The following is a 15,167-nucleotide window of genomic DNA, read 5'->3' as shown; positions in this document are numbered from 1 at the left end:
AACAGCTCATTTTGCAGCCCTTATTAGCAGTCAGGCTCATTTGTGCAAGGATCTAGAGTGGCCCGACATTGTCGTAGTAGTGGGAGAAGTCAAGGCACAGTTAACACAGTTGTCGGTGCGACCGAGTCTAAGACAGATAATTATTAATGCTCAGCGGGGTGATCCTTACCTGGTTGAGAGAGTTCGTAAGGTGGAGTCAGGGATGCTTGTGTGTGCCAGTGGACGGTGATCTTCAAAGTGAACTATTGTCGGAAGCTCACAGTTCCTTGTTTTTTATACATCCTGGCATTGCCAAGATGTACCAGGATTTAAAGCGTTACTACTGTTGGAATGACATGAAAAGAGAGATAGATGAGTTCGTCAGTAAGTGCTTGGTATGCTAGTAGGTGAAAGCCCCAAGACATAAGCCAGTAGGCTAGTTATAGCCCCTGAGTGTACGATAGTGGAAATGAGAGAACGTGTCTATGGATTTCATTGTTGGATTTCCCCGAACAGCAACGGGCTTTATCGTGATTTGGGTTGTTGTAGATAGACCCACTAAATCATCACATTTCATAGTAGGGAAGTTTACTTTCTTAGTAAACAAGTGGGTGTAGATATACATGAAAGAGGTGGTGAGATTGCATGGATTACCTGTGTCTATTGTGTCAGACAGAGACCCTCATTTCACATCCAACTTCTGGAAAAGCCTTCAAACAGCATTAGGAACTAGGTTGGATTTTAGTATAGCTTTTCATCCATAGACTGACAGATAGATAGAGCTTTTGAACCAAATATTGGAAGATATGTTGCATGCCTATGTGATAGAATTCTCAAAAAGTTGGAATTTTTACCAACATTTGATGGAATTTGCATACAATAACAGTTACCAAGCTACTATTGGCATGTCGCCATTTGAGGCTCTGTACGGGAAGAGTTGCAAGTCTCATGTGTTGTTGGGATGAGATAGGAGAGAAGAAGTTGCTAGGACCTGAACTGGTGCAAACCACAAATGAGGTAATACAGAAGATTAGAGCTCATATGCAAATAGCTCAAAGCAGACAGAAAGCTATGTCGATGTGAGACGTAAGGACCTAGAATTTGAGACGGGTGATAACTTACTCTTAAAGGTGGCACCTATGAAAGGCGTTTTGAGGTTTGGAAGGAAAGGAAAGATGAGTCCACGATCTATTGGGCCTTTCGAAGTCTTGGAGACTATTGGCCCTGTAGCTTATCAGTTGGCGTTGCCACCGACACTCTCTTCAAATCATAATGTCTTCCATGTTTCAATGCTAAGAAAGTATGTCTCTCATGTTTCAATACTAAGAAAGTATGTCTCAGATTCGTCCCATGTGGTGGACTTCAAACTGTTGCAATTGAATGAGAACTTGAGTTATGAAGAGAAACTTGTGAGAATCCTCGCCAGAGAGGTGAACGCATTACGTAGTAGGGATATAGCGCTCATAAAAGTTCTATGGCAGAATCACCAATTTGAGAAGGCTACTTGGGAGTGAGAGATGAGATGAGAGCCTAGTACCCAAAACTTTTTAAGGAATGAACTTTCGAGGATGAAAGTCATTTAAGAGGGGGAAGAATGTAACATCCCGTGTATTTGTATTTTTTTATTTAGTATTTACTGAAGGAAATTTGGATTTTATGTCACATGAATTTAATTTAGAGTTATTGTCAAAACTAAAATCAATTTGGAGGGAAAGTATTTAATTTTCAATTGGAATTAAGAGATGGATGGTTATAGATGGATTTGGAGTTATATGAATTCAGTTGGAGTTATTGTCTAAACTAAATTTAATTTGGAGGGGAAGCAGTTGATTTTAAATTCGAATTACAAGGTCGATGGTTATAGATGGATTTAGAGTTATATGAATTTAATTTGGAGTTATTGTCAAAATTACTTCAATTTGGAGGGGAAGTAGTTAATTTGGAATTGGAATTAAGAGATGGATGGTTATAGATAGATTTGGAATTATTGTCAAAATTAAATTCAAATTTATGTAGGCTAATTGTCGGGTCGTTATAGATGGGAAGAATGTAACATCCTATGTATTTGTAATTTTTAATTAAATTCACATGAATTTATCTCTTCCCTTCCTCTCTATCCCCCTCATGCGAGGCACACACCCCAAGTTCTCTCTCTCTCTTTTGTCTTCACGAAGTGCCTCCACCCTCAGAGATTTTTTTTCCTCCCCATCGTTCGTCCCTTCGCCCAGTAGTCGTGCTGCCACTCGCCTTTAGCCAGCACTGCCACTCGCCTCTAGCCAGCACTGCCACTCGCCTCTAGCAAGCTACCGCTCTGTTTGCCAAATCTGAGCGTGCCGCTCGTCTGCCACAACTAATCTGTTGCACAGATTTTCTTTCCTTTCTCACTTTTCTTATTGAAACTTTTCTTTAGGATTGAAGTTGGTGTGGAATTTATTTGTTGTTTAGCGAGTTAATTTTGTTGCCATTTTTGACACAGTCGGAACATTAAGTTGAGTGCTGCTAGTGTTCGATTGCTTGAGCTAGTCTTGAAATTTCGGCACGAGGTAAGTGATCTTACTACTGGAACTGCCCATGTGCTAGGCAACAAGATTTAAGCTGTCAATAAATATTTTGAGGTTGTTTGCATAGATATGTTTGAGGAAAGAGTTTCTTAGATTATATGAATGATGTGTGATTGTTAAAATGAACTTCAGTACGTGTGATATATGAACTCCTATGGATGTATGAGTATGAGGTGATGTATGTATATATTGTGAGCCTATGTTAAGATGTATGATATATTTATGAGATTGTTGTATGTACCGTTAGTTAGATACCCACTAGGGGTTGTGTTTCCTTCAAGATTCACTAGATGTTGTGTTTCCTTTGGGATTCACCAAAGGTTGTGTCTCCTTCGGGATGCACTAGATATTGTGTCTCCTTCGGGATTCACCAAAGGTTGTGCTTTCTTTCATTTGGAGTGAGGCTTGTGAGAATAGTTTCCAAGATCTTAAGCAGAAGTTGGTTTTCGCTTCAGTTCTTACAGTGCCAGATGGATCAGCTTGTTTCATTATCTATAGCGAAGCTTCCAAAAAAGGATTGGGATGCATGTTGTCGCAGCAAGGTAGAGTAGTTGCTTATGCTTCTCGTCAGTTGAAGAACCATGAACGCAATTACCCTACCCACGATTTGGAATCGACAGCAGTGGTTTTCGTTTTAAAGATTTGAAGGCATTATTTATCTGAAGAGAAGATACAGATCTTCATCGACCGTAAGAGTTTAAAGTAATTCTTCACTCATAAGGAGTTGAACATGAGACAGCGTAGATGGTTAGAGTTGGTGAAGAATTGTGATTGTGAAATTTTGTATCATTCAAGAAAGGAAAATGTAGTGGCAGATGCTCTAAGCAGGAAAGTAGCTCATTTCGCAGCCCTTATTACTATTCGGGCTCATTTGTGCAAAGACATAGAGCAGGCCGAGATTTTCGTAGTAGTGGGAGAAGTCATGGCACAGTTAGCGCAGTTGTCGGTGCAACCGAGTCTAAGACAGAGAATTATTGATGCTTAGTGAGGTGATCCTTACCTGGTTGAGAGAGTTCGTAAGGTGGAGTTAGGTGAGGGCGGTGAGTTTTATGTATTCGTGAAGGATGGTCTTCTCTATCAGGGACACTTGTGCGTGCAAGCAGACGATAACCTTAAAAGTGAACTATTGTTGGAAGCTCACAGTTCCTTGTTTTGGATACATCCTGGCAGTGCCAAGATGTACCAGAACTTGAAGCGTTTCTACTGTCGGAATGACATGAAAAGAGAGATGGTTGAGTTCATCAGTAAGTGCTTGGTGTGCCAGCAGGTGAAAGCCCCTAGACAGAAGCCAGTAGGTTTTTTTGCAATCCTTAAGCATTCTTGAGTGGAACTGGGAGAATGTGTCTATGGATTTCATTATCGGATTGCCCCGAACAGCAAAAGGCTTTACTGTGATTTGGCTTCTAGTAGACAAACTCACTAAATCATCACATTTCATACTAAGGAAGTCTACTTTCCCAGTAAACAAGTGGTGCAAATATACATGAAAGATGTGGTGAGATTGCATGGAGTACCTGTGTCCATTGTGTCAAACAGAGAGCCTCATTTCACATCCAACTATTGGAAGAGCCTTCAAACAACATTGGAAACTAGGTTAAATTTTAGTATAGCTTTTTATCCGTAGACTGACGGATAGACAGAGCTTTTGAACAGATATTGAAAGATATGTTGCGTGCCCGTGCGATAAAATTCTCAGGAAGTTGAGATTTTCACCTGCATTTGATGGAATTTGCATACAATAATAGTTACCAAGCTACTATTGGCATGTTTCCATTTGAGGCTCTGTACGGGAAAAGCTGCAGGTCTCCTGTTTGTTATGATGAGGTAGGAGAGAAGAAGTTGCTAGGACCTGAACTGGTGCAAACCACAAATGAGGCAATACAGAAGATCAAAGCTCGTATGTAAACAGCTCAGAGCAGAAAAAAAAAAAAAAAAAAAAAGCTATGTTGATGTGAGACGTAAGGACCTAGAATTTGAGACGAGTGATAAGGTATTCTTAAAGGTGGCACATATGAAAGGCGTTTTGAGGTTTGGAAAGAAAGGAAAGTTGAGTCCACAATTTATGAGGTGCATGAATTACATTTAATTGGATACATGAATAGTTGAGATTCAAATAATAGTTGAATACATGAATTATAAGATACATTGATGAATGTTCATGTATTGGTGAAAAGTCACATGTATTTGCATTTATCATTGATGTCTTTTGATGTATTTTTCTACTAGTATAAATATATGTAGAATTTGTCATTTGTAAGAAAGCCAGGAAAATAAAGTAATATTCAAGTTCTTGTTTCTCCAATCTTATGTGAGTAAGAGAACAATATTCTTCTCTTATCTATTGGGTTGTATATTGACGACCTACTTCGTTTCCAACAAGTGATATCAGAGTTAAGATCAGAGATGGCTTCAAGTGGTAACATGTTGCAACCCCAACTTCGAAGATTCAGTGAGAAGAATTTTAATCAGTGGAGTCTTCAAATGAAAGTGCTATATGGCTCACAAGAATTGTGGGATATTGTTGAAAGAGGATAAACTAAAGTTTAGAATTAGAACGAGCTCACTAATCAACAACTTGCCGAGTTGAGAGAAAATCGTAAGAAAGACAAGAAGGCTTTGTTCTTGATTTATCAAGCTGTTGATGAACGTCTTCAAAAGAATTTCAACAATTACTTCTGCAAAGGTGACTTGGGACATTTTACAACCCACCTATCAAGGAGAAGATAAGGTAAGGATGGTAAAGACTACAAGCTCTCAGATCTGAATTTGATTGCATTAGGATGAAAGAGACCGAAACTGTTGAAGAGTTTTTCAATCGTATTCTTACGATTGTCAATAGTTTGAGAACAAATGGAGAAGAATTGGGTGATCAAAGAGTTGTTGAAAATATTCTTAGAACTATGCCAAGAAAGTTTGAGCATATTATTGTTGCAATTGAAGAATCAAAAGATTTGTCTACACTATCAATAAATAGCTTGATGGGTTCTCTTCAATCTCATGAGCTTAAATTGAAGCAATTTAATATTAATCCCAAGGAAGCATTTCAGATGCAAATTTCATTCAGAGGCGGTTCTCTTGGAAGAGTGGTGGTCGTGGCAAACGAGGAGGTGGAAGAAAATATGATAATAGAAATGGTATAAATTCTGAAAATCAACAAGAAAGCTCTTCTTTATCTCGAGGAAGATGAGGTGGAAGAGGAAAAGGCTTCGGCAGAAATCAATGAAGTGGTCGTGGTAATTTTTCTCACATTCAATGCTTTAATTGCAAAAAGTATGGTAATTCTCAAGTAGATTGTTGGGCACTAAAAAATGGAGATGGAAATTCCACCATGATGCATAAACAAGAGAAAAATGATGAAGGTGTTCTATTTCTTGCATGTAGTGCTCAAGACAATGTTATAGTGTCTACATGGTATCTTAATAGTGGTTGTAGTAACCACATGACAAGAAATAGAAGTATATTTGTTACTTTGGATGAATCTCTCCAAAATGAAGTGAAACTGGTGATAATACCAGATTGCAACTAAAAGGCCAAGGTGATATTCTCGTTGAGACAAAGAAAAACACAAAACGAGTTGTGGATCTATTCTATGTTCCAGGTCTGAAGCATAATCTTTTGAGTATTGGTCAACTGCTTTAGCGAGGTCTAAAAGTTTCATTTGAAGGTGGTGTGTGTGTCATCAAAGATCAGACCGGTGTTCTTATTGCCAAGGTAAGGATGACTGCTAATAAGATGTTTCCTCTTAAATTTACAATGATCAAATCTCTTGTTTTAGCAGCATATTGAAGGATCCATCCTGGCTTTGGCATTTTCGATATGGTCACTTGAATTTTGGATCACTATCGTATTTGTGCAAAAATCATATAGTGAGAGGCATTCAAAATATCAACCATGAGATAGATATTTGTGAAGTGTGTATACTTGCAAAATATCACTGAGATCCGTTTCCAATTGGTAAAGTTTGGAAAGCCTCCAAACCTCTTGAGTTGATTCATAAAGATTTGTGTGGTCCCATGTGTAGATTCATAAAGATTTGTGTGGTCCCATGCGTACAATATCCAATGGAGGTAGTTGATATTTAATAACCTTCATTGATTATTTTAGTAGAAAATTATGGATTTATGTTTTCAAAGAAAAAAGTGAAGCATTTGAATGTTTTAAATCTTTCAAAGCGAGAATCAAATTGGCCATAAGATAAATACTTTGAGATCTGACCGTGGTGGAGAATATATAGTTTTTGATAAATTTTTCAAGGAACAAGGTATTCATCATCAAAAAACAACTCATATGACTCCACAACATAATGGAGTTGCAGAAAGAAAGAATAGAACAATCATGGAGATGGCGAGAAGTATGCTTGAAGCAAAAAAGATACCAAATAAGTTTTGGGAAGATGCTATTGCATGTGCTGCTTATATTTTGAATCGAGCTCCTACAAAAAGTGTTCCAGGTATGACTCCTTATGAAGTATGGTGTGGTGAAAAACCATGTGTTTGTCACTTGAGAGTTTTTGGGAGTATAGCTTATTCTCATATACCAGATAAGCTAAGGGGCAAACTAGATGATAAATCAGAAAAATGTATTATGGTAAGCTATAGTGAAAATTCTAAAGCTTATCGATTGTATAATCCTTTGTCGAAAAAGATTATCATCAGTCAGGATGTGATTTTCAATGAAGATGAATCCTGGAACTGGGATGAGGTTGGAGCAGCAGATAGTCCATATCATGTTAGCATGGATGGGAATGGAGATGCTCAAGACTCAGAGCAAGTAGGGATTCAGGCAGTAGCATCATCTTCATGTGCATCGCCATCTTCCACAAGTGATGATGATATGTCACCAAGGAGAATGAGAAATATTCAAGAAATTTATAATGCTACTAGCAGAATTGATGATGATGTTGCTGATTTTGCATCATTTTCCAGTGTTGATCCTATAAATATTGATGAGGCGATCCAAGATGAAAAATGGAAGATTGCAATAGATCAAGAAATTGATGCAATAAAAAGAAATGAAACATGGAAGTTGATGGATCTTTCAGTAAACAAACAAGTTCTTGGAGTAAAATGGGTATACAGAACAAAATGAAGTCAAATGATGAAGTTGAAAAATACAAGGCAAGAATTGTTGTAAAAAGCTACAAGCAGGAATATGTTGTGAATTATGAAGAGATCTTTGCTCCTGTTACAAGAATTGAGATAGCTCGATTGATTTTGTCTTTGGCTGCTCAAAATGAGTGGAAAGTTTATCAAATGGATGTAAAATCTGCTTTTTTGAATAGACACTTGAAGGAAGAGATATTCGTTGAACAACCTTTGGGTTATGTGAAAAAATAAGAAGAAGATAAAGTGTACAAATTGAAAAAGACCTTGTATGGATTGAAGCAAGCTCCGCGAGCTTGGTATAGTCGCATTGACAGCTTCTTTATAAAGACAGGTTTTCGAAGGTGTCCATATGAGCATGCATTCTATGTCAAAGAAGATAAATATGGTGAATTTCTTATTGTTTCATTATATGTCAATGATTTTCTTTTTACTGGAAATGATAACTGTTGTGTGATGATTTTAAGAATTCCATGAAAAGAGAATTTGAGATAAGTGATATGGGTCTCATCCATTATTTTTTGGGAATTGAAATCAATAAAAAAGATGGAGAGACTGTCATCTCATAACAAAAGTATGCTCATGATTTGCTGAAAAAAAATCAGAATGGAAAATGCTTTTCCTTGTAATACGCCCATGGATGCAAATTTGAAATTGAGCAAGAATGATATTGGAGAAGATATTGATCCAAGCTTATATTGAAGCTTAGTTGGAAGCTTGATGTACTTGACTGCAACAAGACCTGATATTCTATTTGCTGTAAGTATGTTAAGCAGATTTACGTCAAGCTCGAAAAGAAGTCATTGGGAAGCGAGTAAGCGAGTGCTTCGTTACATTCTTGGCACTATTTATTTTGGAATTTATTACAAGAAAGTTCCAGAATCAATATGTGTTGGTTTTTGTGATAGTGATTGGGGTGGTAATGTTGATGATCATAAAAGCACATCTGATTATGTTTTTAGCATTAGTTCAGGTGTTTTTTCATGGATTTCAAAGAAACAACCTGTTGTTGCTCTTTCTACCACCAAAGCAGAATACATCTCTTTATCTACAGGTGGATGTCAAGCTTTATGGCTTAGATGGTTGTTAAAAGAATTGAAGTGTATGCAAAGAAGTCAAACTACTTTATATTGTGATAATGGTTCTGCCATTGCATTATCAAAAAATCTAGTCTTCCATGGAAGAAGCAAGCATATTAGAATCAAGTAGTATTTTATCAGAGACTTGGTTAAAGATGGAGAAGTGATGGTGAAGTATTGCAAGACTCGAGATTAGGTGGCAGATATTTTTACTAAAGCACTGAAGTTTGACTTATTTGTTAAGTTTAGAGAAAAGCTTGGAGTTGCTCAAGTCTAGATTAATGGAGGATGATAGAATTAACCGAGACTTATATTCAAGGTGCATGAATTACATATACAATACATGAATAGTTGAGATTCAAGGAATAGTTGAATACATGAATTACAAGATACATTGATGAATGTTCATGTAATGGAGAAAAGTCACATGTATTTACATTTATCATTGATGTCTTTTGATTATTTTCCTACTAGTATAAATATGTGTAGGATTTGTCATTTTTAAGTAAGCCAAGAAAATAAAGTAATATTTATGCTCTAGTTTCTCCAATCTTGTGTGAGTAAGAGAACGATTTTCTTCTCTTATCTATTGAGTTGTATTGTGAGGGCCTAATTCGTTTCCAACCATGAGTAAGAGTTAGAAAGGAATAAGTATAAATTTAAAAAAACATAAAATTAAAAATGAAATTCTTGGGAATCTATACCTTTTTTGCTAAAATATACATTTTTCAATACATAAAATCAGTCTACTCAAATATGAGTGCTGATAATTATTAATTAATTTAAATTTGATATCAATTAAACTCAACCAACAACAATTTTTCTAACAAAAGAAAAAATAAAAATCATCATGTGATTAAAGAAATTATTAAAAAATGAAATTCAAAATTAAAATTGTATTATTACATCATCATAATAATCTATCTTAGTATATATATCATATAACATACGTGGAGATTCAAACCTTCAACCTTTCGCTTACGAAACTCTAACGAACAAAGTTATTATCTCCATCAAATCTTCAAACTCCATCCTCACCTAGTTGGAGTGGTGGTCCTCCAGTTATTATCTCCATCAAAACAACTCCATGTAAAGGAAAAATGAAGCCCAACCAAGACCCATTTTCTTTGTTTTATGCTTAACTCTTAAGCAAGTCTTTCATTGACCAACATGGAGGTGAGTAATGATGAAGAATGAATTCGGGGTGGTAGAAATTTTTTTATAAAATACAAATCAATAGTGGTTTTTAAAACGAGCAGTGTGCCGTGAGTTTCTTTAAGTAAGTATATGTGTATATATATATATATATATATATACATTGTCAAATTGATTTTTTTCTTGTCTCACAGTGAGCATTTTTTTTTTCCGATCTTTGTAAAAGTGATTTGTGAGCAGAAATCATTCTTGAGCATTGTAAACTCTTGTACTCTTCTCCCTGACTATTTTAGTGGAACCTGCATCAGTAACAGAGAACTGGACGTAACCCACACTGGGTGAACCAATATAAACCGGGCGTTATCTCTCTTCCTTTAAATTTGATTTATTATCATTCTTGTTACTTAAAAGCTTAGGTTGATTTATCTATTCTTTTAAACTATTAACCAATTGTTTATTCCGCATAATTTGGAACCCGAATTTGATCTAGGTTTGTTGGATAATTTATATAGTCTGAATTTTGGTTGATTAATTTAGATACATATATTATTATCCCATACCACTCCAAACCCATACACATCCGCCCCTATACTCAACTTTCCTGTTACCAAAGATCTACAAAATCCAAATGCCCGCAATGGTTAACATTAACCTTACTCAATAAGGATTTGTTTGAAATTTACAGATTTCATTTGATAATCATTTGGATTTTTTGGATTTTTTGAAAGCTAAACTTATAGAGGCTACTTTCACTAATAAGTTTGTTTGTTTTATTATTCAATTTTCGTTAGTATTTTGAAAAAGAAAAATAAAACTTGTTTCTGTTTTTAGAATTTGATTATGAATTTAAGTGTTTATTCATAATATATGAGAGCCATAATATGAAATTTAAGAAACAAAACAAACAATAATTCAAAAATAGAAAATTAAGAATAAAATTGTTACCCTAAAGCGTTCTTGAAAGTATAAAAAATGGTTTTAAATACACTTAGAAAGTCTGATCAATTCAAATCATCCTAAATTTTGTTTCACCCTAAAGTTAAAGAAGTTGAACCAATTTTTTGGCAAGTTAGTTTTTCTTTTTTAAAAAATGTTAATTAATTATAGATTTACTACTACCAAACCTAACATAAATTTTTAAACCAACTTATTTGCATGATCGAACGAACTAGTCACTACCAATTTAACCTAAGTTTAAAAAATTCTCTATATTTTATGTAATTTAGGGAAAAGAAAACATGCATACATATTCAACTTTCTCAATGTCCAAAAAAAAAATTTAGTAACTATTTTTTTTGTTTTCAAAATTTAGCTTGAATTTTTTTATAAAAAAAATATTTGTAAGAAAGTAGATGATAAGATAAAGAAACTCATAAATAAAAAGTAGTTTACATACACAAAATGATAATGATAGAACTAAAATGATCACTTTCTAAAATTACAATAAAGACGAAAATAAACTAAAGTTCAAAGTATATAAAAAATCAAAAGTAATATTTAGAAAGTACATAAACTAAAATAAATTAAAATATATATAAAAAGAAATTCCGGGATCACTAAAGTAGTACTTGAAAGAATTTAATCTCAAATAGCTCAACGGCTAGTTTTTATTTTCTAAACAGACTTCATAACAGATTTGTAATATATATATATATATATAAATCGTTCCACAACTTGATCATTTTATTTAGTACACGATCTGTAAAGAAAATAAAAACTTATCTCTGTAAAGTCTTCAATAAAAGATTCTCCCTTCCCGTAGATGTAGGCATCATTTTGCCGAACCATGTACATATTGTTGTTGATCTCTTCTTCCATTTGCATGCTTGATTCTCTTCTTTATTCACTGCAAAATTGGTCAAGAACAATAAAAGTTTAGAGAGAGTTGAGAGTATTCAGAAACCCGACTTAGAGAGAGAGAGAGAAAGAGTTTTGTTACTTGAAAGGAATTTGATCGGTCTCCACTGATTTCCCTAAGTTCTGTGATAGTGGTTCTTACCACTTGTAGTTAGGAAGATTGAGAGGCGTGGCTCATTCAGAGCCTTTCGTTCACCCATCCTCTCACTTGGATCGGTCTCTTCAGCAACTTGAACCTGAAATAAGGAGCAGCCTGACAGTACTATTTAAATATTTTCAAAAGTTGTCTTGAATTTTGAAAACATTTGTGTAAAAGCAAATTTATGGATGGAAATAACATTTATGAACTTAATTTATAAAGGATTATCAAACATGGGCAAATTAAGGTTTTTTTTTTTTCTTTGCTTACTGTGGATCCATGTATCCAGAAGTGCCTCGAACAGTAATGGACACATGAGATTCACCATCATGAAATTGAACTAAGCTGACGGCCAAAGCAAAGCCAGAAAGTTTCGCTTCAAAATTCTCAGATAACAAAATGTTTGAACTGTGGAAATCCCTGTGGATGATCGGCGGCTGGCAACCGTCGTGCAGATAATCCAAAGCTTTAGCCATATCAATGGCCATTCCAAGTGTTCGTTCCCATGTCAATTTGGTTGAACCACTTCCTGTATTAGAAAAGTCAACACGAACCGTTGAGTATCTCAATTTAAAAATATCAAGGAACTTCACGATAGTAATATAATACATGAACTATTTCTCGACCCGTAGTCCATTGGTTTTGAAATAGAACTTTGGTGCATTAACATGTGGTAAATTTTCTTTTCTGATTAAAAAAAAAAAAAAAAAAGAGTAGTATAATTTTTCTTCCATTTATGATGGGAGGGGTTTTGTATGGAGATGGTGGACTACACCTAGGTATTACTCTATTCGATATGGCATTGATCAAAGAATAGTGAAACTTAAAATGCACCATCTTAAATAATATATGGATTACTTTTTTTATTGTCATATTGATTTTGAGATGGAATCGTATGTTATCTAATACAAATCTAATTTATTGAAGAATTGAATGATGGCTGAACTAGCTGAATCTATAAATATGAACTTGTAAGATTCTTCTTCAAGTCTCCATTGGCCATCAACTCAAAAACTAGCGGATTTTGTGGGTTCTTCGTAATATCCCATCACTTTAATCAAATTCTTGTGATAAACTTTGTTGAGAAGATTCACGAGTAGTTTCGATGGCTCAAAAGTTTAAGTTGATGAGTTATGATAAATTTGATAATATTAACATTTTTTTTTCATTGGTGAACTTATAATTTATAAAAAAAATTCGAGTGAAAATCAATATTAATTGAAGAAAAAATGATATTATAAGAACTTGAATACATAGAACTTTCGAAAATGATACCATGTTAAATCATTAATCGACTCATAACACTCTAATAGATTATGATAAATTTAATTATATCAACACTTTTTTAACATTTATTTGTTAAGTTTTATTTCAAACTCTTTCTAAGATTAATGCAGGTGAATTTAGCTAACCGATTATATTTGATGAGCTGGCCACCCATTTAATTAGCAAAGTATTGGTTTGTTTAATTGATCTCCAAAATTTTCAATTTTTATTTATCTAATTAAAGTGTAACTTTAAAACGGTCTAATTATAACTATGTTCTTTAATGTCAAAATGAATATATTCAATTAACATAAAATTTATACTACCTTCAATATTAGAGATTTGATCGACAAACCACTAATTCTTCCATTTTTTTTAACACAATAGTGTATATAATTGACCATGGTAATCCTAATGAATTGATTTGCAGAAATTTGATTAAAAATTGCTTTTATCTCCGAACTTTTAGAGAATCAATGATTTAGCCCATAAACTTTAATTTATAACAATTTAGTCATTTTATTTTCAAATTTGTAGTAATTGAGTCCTTAAATTTTAACATGGAACAATTTAGTTTACATTCTTTAAAAATTGTAATAATTTAGTTGAAAAAATCTCGTCAAACTTAATTGTTAATTTTAATATATAATGATTGATCGGTCTTTATAATTTATAAACAAACTTGACTCTTAATTAGTTAATCATAACCTACATGTATTAGAAATTTCATAAAATATTAATAGTATTTTTCATGTTAGAGACTAAATTGTTACAAAATTGTAAAGTACAATGACTAAATTATTGATACTTATTAAAGTTTGTAATGACTAAATTGTTACAGATTTGGAAGTACACGCTAATGTTCAGAGGCTAAGATCTCGTTCGATAACGATTTGAGTTTTTATTTTTATTTTTTCTTTAAATTAAGTCTATAAACACACACTCCACCTCTAGATTTCTTTGTTTACTTTCTACTTTCTACTTTCTACTTCCTACCTAGTTTTCAAAAGCCACCTAAAGTTTTAAAAATTACCAAAATAAATAAATAAATAGAAGAGTAATTTCTAGAAACTTGTTTTTAGAATTTAGATAAAAATCCAACTAGTTTACTTCAAAAGATAGAAAACATGATAAAAAAAACTTAGAGGAAATAAGCTAATTGATTTTCAAAAACGATAAATTAGCAAACCATCCTACCTCCACAAAAGTTTGAGATCAAAAAGTGTTTTTTTTTTTTTTTTTTTGGTTGGAAACAAAAATCCATTAGAAAGAGCACTAAATTCTTATAAAAATAAATACATGAAATTAAATAAGAACCGAAATTGGATGAAAAGGAAAAACTAATCTCAATATAAGGACTACAAACGTAAATTAAGAAGAAAAAGTTAAGTATTGGAATATGGATAGATATATTAAGTCAGACCTCGGTTTGAAATTCAGCGGCAGCTGATGTAGGTTGGTTACGATGACGGCCACCGGAGCGCCGTCGAGTTGGCCGTGGTAGACTTTTCCAAATACACCTTGGCCAATGCATCGCTGAAACTTATCGGTTATCTTCACCAACTCGCCATATGAAAAACGCCGCAGTTTCATCTCCACCAGAACTGATCGAGATTTTTGGGCAATTAGTTTCCGGCGAGATTTAATAATTCAGAAGAGTGAAATTGCAATTAAAATAGTCCAACAACCCAACCCAATCACACCGTCATTCATTAAATTTCAAAATATTCAATTTGAAACCAATAAAAAGTTGACATGTGTCAAATTCCAATGATGTTGAATCAAGATTAATTTGGTCTATATAATTATTTGGGTTAAAGTCAAGATGAACCCAAAAATGAGTTTAATTTAGCTCAAAACTAAAGTAAGTCCAAATCCAATCAATTGGACTCATGGCCAAACCATGAACCAATAAGTCGAAGTTCATGAAACTCACTAGAAAACTTAAGTAGAGGAGTTCTCTACATTTATGGGATCAATAATTCTATGTTCTAAAGAGTCTAGAAAGAATTCATATAACACTCCTAGG

The 15,167-nt window shown here is 33.9% G+C and overlaps 1 protein-coding gene across 2 annotated transcripts; it reads right to left on the bottom strand.

The window, feature by feature from the left end:
- Window positions 1-11,453: 11,453 nt before the first annotated feature.
- Window positions 11,454-14,965, bottom strand: LOC120071233 (calmodulin-binding receptor-like cytoplasmic kinase 2). Of its 2 annotated transcripts, none has more exons than XR_016527989.1 (4): window positions 14,562-14,845; window positions 12,143-12,401; window positions 11,816-11,986; window positions 11,454-11,722 (listed from the first exon to the last, which is right to left on the bottom strand). XR_016527989.1 is itself a non-coding variant. In XM_090311379.1 (4 exons), the coding sequence occupies exons 2-3, from the start codon at window positions 12,358-12,360 to the stop codon at window positions 11,912-11,914; spliced, it is 276 nt and encodes a 91-aa protein (XP_090167505.1). In that variant the 5' UTR covers window positions 12,361-12,401; window positions 14,562-14,965; the 3' UTR covers window positions 11,454-11,722; window positions 11,816-11,911. The 2 variants fall into 2 exon arrangements, 1 of the variants encoding a protein (XP_090167505.1); XM_090311379.1 differs by having other exon boundaries at window positions 11,816-11,969; window positions 14,562-14,965.
- Window positions 14,966-15,167: the final 202 nt, after the last annotated feature.

This window comes from Benincasa hispida, chromosome 1, assembly GCF_027475165.1.
Source record: "Benincasa hispida cultivar pf3 chromosome 1, pf3_genome.v1.1, whole genome shotgun sequence".
NCBI lineage: Eukaryota > Viridiplantae > Streptophyta > Magnoliopsida > Cucurbitales > Cucurbitaceae > Benincasa > Benincasa hispida.
Note: the sequence above shows the minus strand (reverse complement) of the source record. Positions and strands in the feature narration are given on the sequence as shown.